Below are 7,466 nucleotides of genomic sequence, written 5' to 3'. Positions count from 1 at the left end.
TAACAGCTATATCGTATCGTTTATAGCTATATCGTATCGTTTATAGCTATATCGTATTGTATACAGCTATATCGTATCGTTTATAGCTATATCGTCTCGTAACCAGCTATATCGTATCGTAAACAGCTATATTGTATCGTTTATAGCTATATCGTATCGTTTATAGCTATATCGTATCGTATATAGCTATATCGTATCGTTTATAGCTATATCGTCTCGTAAACAGCTATATCGTATCGTTTATAGCTATATCGTCTCGTAAACAGCTATATCGTATCGTTTATAGCTATATCGTCTCGTAAACAGCTATATCGTATCGTTTATAGCTATATCGTATCGTAAACAGCTATATCGTATCGTTTATAGCTATATCGTATCGTAAACAGCTATATCGTATCGTTAATAGCTATATCGTCTCGTAAACAGCTATATCGTATCGTTAACAGCTATATCGTATCGTAAACAGCTATATTGTATCGTAAATAGCTATATCGTATCGTTTATAGCTATATCGTATCGTAAATAGCTATATCGTATCGTTTATAGCTATATCGTATCGTAAATAGCTATATCGTATCGTTTATAGCTATATCGTATCGTTAACAGCTATATCGTATCGTAAACAGCTATATTGTATCGTTTATAGCTATATCGTATCGTAAATAGCTATATCGTATCGTTAACAGCTATATCGTATCGTAAACAGCTATATCGTATCGTTTATCGCTATGTCATATCGTTAATATATATATCGTATCGTAAACATATATATCGTATCGTAAACAGCTATATCGTATCGTTTATAGCTATATCGTATCGTAAATAGCTATATCGTATCGTAAACACCTACATCGTATCGTTTATAGCAATATCGTATCGTAAACAGCTATATCGTATCGTTAACATCTATATCGTATCGTATATATCGTATCGTAAATAGCTATATCGTATCGTAAACAGCTATATCGTATCGTTTATAGCTATATCGTACCGTTTATAGCTATTTCGTATTGTAAACAGCTATATCGTATCGTTCATAGCTATATCGTCTCGTAAACAGCTATATCGTATCGTAGACAGCCTATATTGTATCGTTTATAGCTATATCGTATCGTTTATAGCTATATCGTGTCGTAAACAGCTATATCGTATAGTTTATAGCTATATCGTATCGTAAATAGCTATATCGTATCGTAAACAGCTATATTGTATCGTTTATAGCTATATCGTATCGTAAATAGCTATATCGTATCGTTTATAGCTATATCGTATCGTTTATATCGTATCGTAAATAGCTATATCGTATCGTAAACAGCTATATCGTATCGTTTATAGCTATATCGTATCGTAAATAGCTATATCGTATCGTTTATAGCTATATCGTATCGTATATATCGTATCGTAAATAGCTATATCGTATCGTAAACAGCTATATTGTATTGTTTATAGCTATATCGTATCGTAAATAGCTATATCGTATCGTTAACAGCTATATCGTATCGTTTATAGCTATATCGTATCGTAAATAGCTATATCGTCTCGTAAACAGCTATATCGTATCGTTTATAGCTATATCGTATCGTAAACAGCTATATCGTATCGTTTATAGCTATATCGTATCGTAAACAGCTATATCGTATCGTTTATAGCTATATCGTATTGTAAATAGCTATATCGTATCGTTAACAGCTATATCGTATCGTAAACAGCTATATCGTATCGTTAACAGCTATATCGTATCGTAAACAGCTATATCGTATCGTTAACAGCTATATCGTATCGTAAACAGCTATATCGTATCGTTTATAGCTATATCGTATCGTAAATAGCTATATCGTCTACGTAAATAGCTATATCGTATCGTTTATAGCTATATCGTACCGCAAACAGCTATATACGTATCGTTTATAGCTATATCCGACTCGTAAACAGCTATATCGTATCGTAAACAGCTATATCGTATCGTAAACAGCTATATCGTATCGTAAACAGCTATATCGTATTGTTTATAGCTATATCGTATCGTAAACAGCTATATCGTATCGTAAACAGCTATATCGTATCGTTTATAGCTATATCGTATCGTAAACAGCTATATCGTATCGTTAACAGCTATATCGTATCGTAAATAGCTATATCGTATCGTTAACAGCTATATCGTATCGTATATATCGTATCGTAAACAGCTATATCGTATCGTTTATAGCTATATCGTATCGTAAACAGCTATATTGTATCGTAAATAGCTATATCGTATCGTTTATAGCTATATCGTATCGTAAACAGCTATATCGTATCGTTTATAGCTATATCGTATCGTTTATAGCTATATCGTATCGTAAATAGCTATATAGTATCGTAAACAGCTATATCGTATCGTTTATAGCTATATCGTATCGTAAATAGCTATATCGTATCGTAAACAGCTATATTGTATTGTTTATAGCTATATCGTATCGTAAATAGCTATATCGTATCGTAAATAGCTATATCGTATCGTTAACAGCTATATCGTATCGTAAACAGCTATATTGTATCGTTTATAGCTATATCGTATCGTAAATAGCTATATCGTATCGTTTATAGCTATATCGTATCGTATATATCGTATCGTAAATAGCTATATCGTATCGTAAATAGCTATATCGTATCGTAAATATCGTATCGTAAACAGCTATATCGTATCGTTTATAGCTATATCGTATCGTAAATAGCTATATCGTATCGTAAATAGCTATATCGTATCGTTAACAGCTATATCGTATCGTTTATAGCTATATCGTATCGTAAACAGCTATATCGTATCGTTAACAGCTATATCGTATTGTTTATAGCTATATCGTATCGTAAACAGCTATATCGTATCGTTTATAGCTATATCGTATTGTTTATAGCTATATCGTATCGTAAACAGCTATATCGTATCGTTTATAGCTATATCGTATCGTTTATAGCTATATCGTATTGTTTATAGCTATATCGTATCGTTTATAGCTATTTCGTATTGTTTATAGCTATATCGTATCGTTTATAGCTATATCGTCTCGTAAACAGCTATATCGTATCGTTTATAGCTATATCGTATCGTAAACAGCTATATCGTATCGTTTATAGCTATATCGTATCGTAAACAGCTATATCGTATCGTTTATAGCTATTTCGTATCGTTTATAGCTATATCGTATCGTAAACAGCTATATCGTATCGTTTATAGCTATATCGTATCGTAAACAGCTATATCGTATCGTTTATAGCTATATCGTCTCGTAAACAGCTATATCGTATCGTTTATAGCTATATCGTATCGTAAACAGCTATATCGTATCGTTTATAGCTATATCGTATCGTAAACAGCTATATCGTATCGTTTATAGCTATATCGTATTGTTTATAGCTATATCGTATCGTTTATAGCTATATCGTATCGTTGTCGTGCACCAGAACAACTATAACCAACCGTACAAATTCTGATTTCATATTTGCTAATCGTCAAGAGTTCAATCGTATCCGTTCAAAACAATCAGATGCTCTGCTTGCTTCCGAACATGAGTTCAAATGACAACAGAACTGAAAGTTAGGAACGGACCAGAATTCTATGATAAAATTGAAAGTTATGCCCCTGTGTTGCCAACTGCTGCCGTAAACCAGTATCATACAAGAAGACATTTTCTGAATGTACACATAGTAGGAAGCACTTTGACGGAGAGTTCAATATCATCCCAGGCAATCGAGTTTGGAAGTTTTAAACATTATTCTTCAATACGACTGTTCACAATAATTCAAAAATAGAGGAAGTCCAAGGAGGAATAGATTTTAAACGACTGGATGGTATATTTGCAACTCTTACTTTTGATCATACAACCCGAGAAGAAAAATGTAAAGTTTATGTTAGTTTTTTATTTATTTGGGTACTGGTAAAGCTTGCACTTTTCTATACAATAAATATATTCTACATACGAATTAAAATGTTGGAAAGTGTCTGTAAATTCCATGAGTATTAGAATGTATTATTTAAGTGGCAGCAACAAATTAATGTTTAAATTCGTTTAAAAATTCGTTAAAAAATTTGACCGTGTAGGATGGTTGAACTCATAGAATCGTAAACATATATCACTCTGAAATTTTGTGCCTAAAAAGCCTTCTTTGGGTTGTACTCAAATTTGATACGTTTTTAAATCTGAAAATTTTAAACAAGAGAAAAAACAACGAGCTTTCAAAAATCATTTATTGAAAAAGATAGCACAGGACTCTATGGGTTGTACTCGATAGGGAGGTTCTTGCGACGAACCATACCGTCTCCTTGGAACCATTCACGGCGGAATTGCTTTGCAGCTCCATCCGGGGTGTTGGTCCACTCAACAGTGATACGGTCGTTGTTGGTGTCTTCTTGTCCGAATGCGAAAGCATCACAGGAAACAGCCAACAGCACAGCTTCTTTTGGGTCGAGAACTCCACACGGTGGATCAACTCCAACTCTCTTCATATTGGTGGTCTTGATACCGTATCCAATACGGCGAGCCGATGAGTTGATCACCTTGATGTGGTAGGTGTGTTTGTCATCGTATGGGGCATTGAAGACGATCTTGGTACCCGGCTGGGTTTGGATGTCTCCTGGTGGGACAGATTGGGCCATGGCGACTTGTTGAAGGAGTTATAAGAACTCGCAGTGAAGATTAGTAATTGAAATAGAGAGAAAATGTGAAATATAGGAAATTTCAAGTGTTGCGTAATTTTTTGTGTCAGGTGACAAAACATAGGAAGAATGCTGCATCTGAATGAAAAAAATGGAAAAAGGCTGTAGAGAAGAATGAGACTTAGTGCAGTCCTCAGAATACAAAAAGAAAAGTTGTCAGCAACTATCTACTAAAATGCACATTACGTCGTCCAAACATCAAAACAATAACCATTACCATGTTTTGAACATTTCTTTAAAAATTAATTCATTTCACATTCTACACACAACATGCGTCTCTTTTCTTCAATACAATAAAATATTCATTTTTACGATATTCTCAACGTAACTCTTAAAAAATTTATGTATTCACTTTAAAAACTTTTGCCTACTCTAAGTTCATTCTCCATGCATTCAGCATGCAAATCTGTGAAGCCAAACAAAAACGGAAATAATGACCCTTTTTCGAGTGGTCACTCTTATTGGAGCAGTAGTAGTTCTCTTTCTATGCCTGCTTCTCACTATAATGAAATAATGCCTTTTTTGAAATGAAGAAAGATGGAAGGAAGCAGAGAGAGAGAGAACAAATAATCTCGTCCCCCGTTCATGGGAAGTTAAAATTCGATCAAACTAATTTTTAGTAAAAAAGTAAAATAGTAATTTTTAGCACATTATAAACTTTTCAGCATTGAAAAACATAGAAATTGATTTTCTATCGACTATTTTAATTGAAATTGTTCCTGGTATATCAGAGTTTTGTTCGCCATCGTTAAGATTAATTAATTAATTATTTTTGTACGGCAGGAATTTTATGAAAGAATTACTGAATATTCATTCTGAAAGAAGAAGTTTTGTACATTTGCCCCGAACAATTAGCCGTACGATCCGACTTTATCAAATACCCGCTAGATTGTATGTAGATCATCCATTGGAAATAAATCATTAAAACTAACAATAAGTAACAATACAATTAAAAATATGCTAAAGAACTTTATATTAAAATCACGATAAGCTCACGTGGCATACATATTTTTGAACTTTGGGAAGATTCATGTATTTCACTTTCACAGGCTCAGAAAACAAGTTGTTTTGTTTCAATATGTAAGTTAATTTGATTTTTTCAGGTGGATGACTTTGGGTTTTCTCTAACTACTATAAGAAATGAAAAGAAACACGAAACACACGGATATTCACCCCGTCACTGTTTGACTCTGAAATTTTGCGGGAAGCTTACACGTCTCACTGTGAATTTTATGTGACGACTCCCGCCATTTTCAGATGTCAAACGGCGAAGGGTCCACCTGAATACACGTGGATCCACAAAGTTGAAAAGAAAAAATCGTCATTGATTTTCGATTTCAAGCTTTATTTCATTTTAGATTCGCCACTCGATGAGCAAATATTAAAACTAACAGCAATGATCGTCATTATCATATCAATCATCGGATTCTCGTTTATGTTTCCAACTTTTACTCTGTGCTCCAAGAAAAATAAATATTCGAGTAATTCCAAAAATCCGTCTACAATGTCAAGAAAACGTGTCAAGAGGCCTGCTCCGGCAAGTTTATCTGTTTATCTGTTTTTTCAAATGTTACATATTTTAGCAAGTTTCTTATACTCCGATTGAAGTACCACAATCAAAGCAAGAAACTGAAGGAAAGGATGGAGGAAACGTTGAAGGACTAAAGGAAGAAGTTCCAAATAAAAACTTATCAAAAGAGAAAGGGAAGCCTATTTCCAAAGAAAAAACAGGGGAAAAGGAGAAGAAAGAGAAAAAGAAGGTACTGGCGTTTTTTCAGAAACGTTCTACAATCAATTTTTATTTATAGGAAGCGACACAGAAAAAGCAAAAATCTGTTCGAAAGACTGCAAAACCGGTAAGTTTGAAAAATTTCAGTGAATACCCCATTTGTAAACTTTTAGAAAAACGAGGAAAAAGATGCTGAAGCCCCTGTTGAAAATGATGATAAGAAAATAAGTGAAGAAGGAATCAGTGAGAAAACTCTGATTTTTAATACATTTGCTGACATTTTTCAGATAAAACCGACAAGACGGAAGAGCCTGAACTCGAGAAAAAGAAATCGTGGGATTTTTTTTTCTTTGAGCCGTCGAAAATTGAGAATTTTTCAGTGAATTGAGTGATTCAAAGAAGGAAAGACTCCGCGAAGATGATACATTGAGAGATACAAAGTCAATTGGAAAATGAGAAATATAAACTGTTTCTGCTAAAACTGAATTTGAAATAAACATCGATCTCATTGAAAGTTCTTTTTAGATTATTAGCGTTACCCGATATATTCCAGCCAGGGACAGTGTAATGAGCGTACCTCACACTCACCTCTGTTCTCACCTTCCGTCTTCCTTGTGCCGATAGTGTTTCAGGCTGTATATAATGTTTCCAGATGTAGACACTTACTATATAATTGTCGGCCTACGTACATGCCTAACACCTGCCTACGTGACTATTTTATATCTGCCTGCATTTGTTTATTTCACTCTTTTGTACTTTGCGTGATAAATGATTTCTCAAATTTCAAATAATTCCGATTGCCAGGATTGAAATTCAAGAAAAAACCACTCAGATCTCTTAAGAAATAATTTTATATGAAATAGGCATCGATTGTTGTCTGAAACGCTTTTCATACCGGTAAATACTCGCCCCACCAAATCCACGAATCATCACCAATATTTTAAACTTGTACCATACAAATTGCGTGTTTTCATTTTATTTGAATATTTTTTCAAAACTAAATGTAGAAATAAATGTTAGAATACTACAAATTTACATCTGACA

General features: G+C 33.6%; 2 protein-coding genes across 2 annotated transcripts; one reads left to right on the top strand and one right to left on the bottom strand.

The window, feature by feature from the left end:
• Positions 1–4,249: 4,249 nt before the first annotated feature.
• Y59H11AM.1 (Major sperm protein) lies at positions 4,250–4,633 on the bottom strand (the record flags this gene model as incomplete). The annotated part of the gene is made up of 1 exon (NM_069063.3): positions 4,250–4,633. One exon carries the CDS (start codon positions 4,631–4,633, stop codon positions 4,250–4,252), a length of 384 nt encoding a protein of 127 aa, NP_501464.1.
• A 1,084-nt stretch (positions 4,634–5,717) lies between these two features.
• On the top strand, positions 5,718–6,927 carry Y59H11AM.4 (uncharacterized protein). The gene is made up of 7 exons (NM_069062.2): positions 5,718–5,773; positions 6,052–6,230; positions 6,277–6,453; positions 6,502–6,549; positions 6,596–6,665; positions 6,710–6,755; positions 6,803–6,927. Exons 2-7 carry the CDS (start codon positions 6,090–6,092, stop codon positions 6,876–6,878), a joined length of 558 nt encoding a protein of 185 aa, NP_501463.1. The 5' UTR covers positions 5,718–5,773; positions 6,052–6,089; the 3' UTR covers positions 6,879–6,927.
• Positions 6,928–7,466: the final 539 nt, after the last annotated feature.

Source organism: Caenorhabditis elegans, chromosome IV (genome assembly GCF_000002985.6).
Source record: "Caenorhabditis elegans chromosome IV".
Classification (NCBI taxonomy): domain Eukaryota; kingdom Metazoa; phylum Nematoda; class Chromadorea; order Rhabditida; family Rhabditidae; genus Caenorhabditis; species Caenorhabditis elegans.
The sequence above is the reverse complement of the archived record's forward strand: the minus strand, read 5'-3'. Positions and strand labels throughout refer to the sequence as shown.

Excerpts from the sequence above, each read along its gene's own strand:
- Y59H11AM.4 (NM_069062.2), top strand. The coding sequence starts at position 6,090 with ATGATCGTCATTATCATATCAATCATCGGATTCTCGTTTATGTTTCCA. Across the intron at positions 6,231-6,276 it reads GTGTCAAGAGGCCTGCTCCG|CAAGTTTCTTATACTCCGAT; the intron begins GCAAGTTTATCT and ends TACATATTTTAG. Across the intron at positions 6,550-6,595 it reads TTCGAAAGACTGCAAAACCG|AAAAACGAGGAAAAAGATGC; the intron begins GTAAGTTTGAAA and ends GTAAACTTTTAG.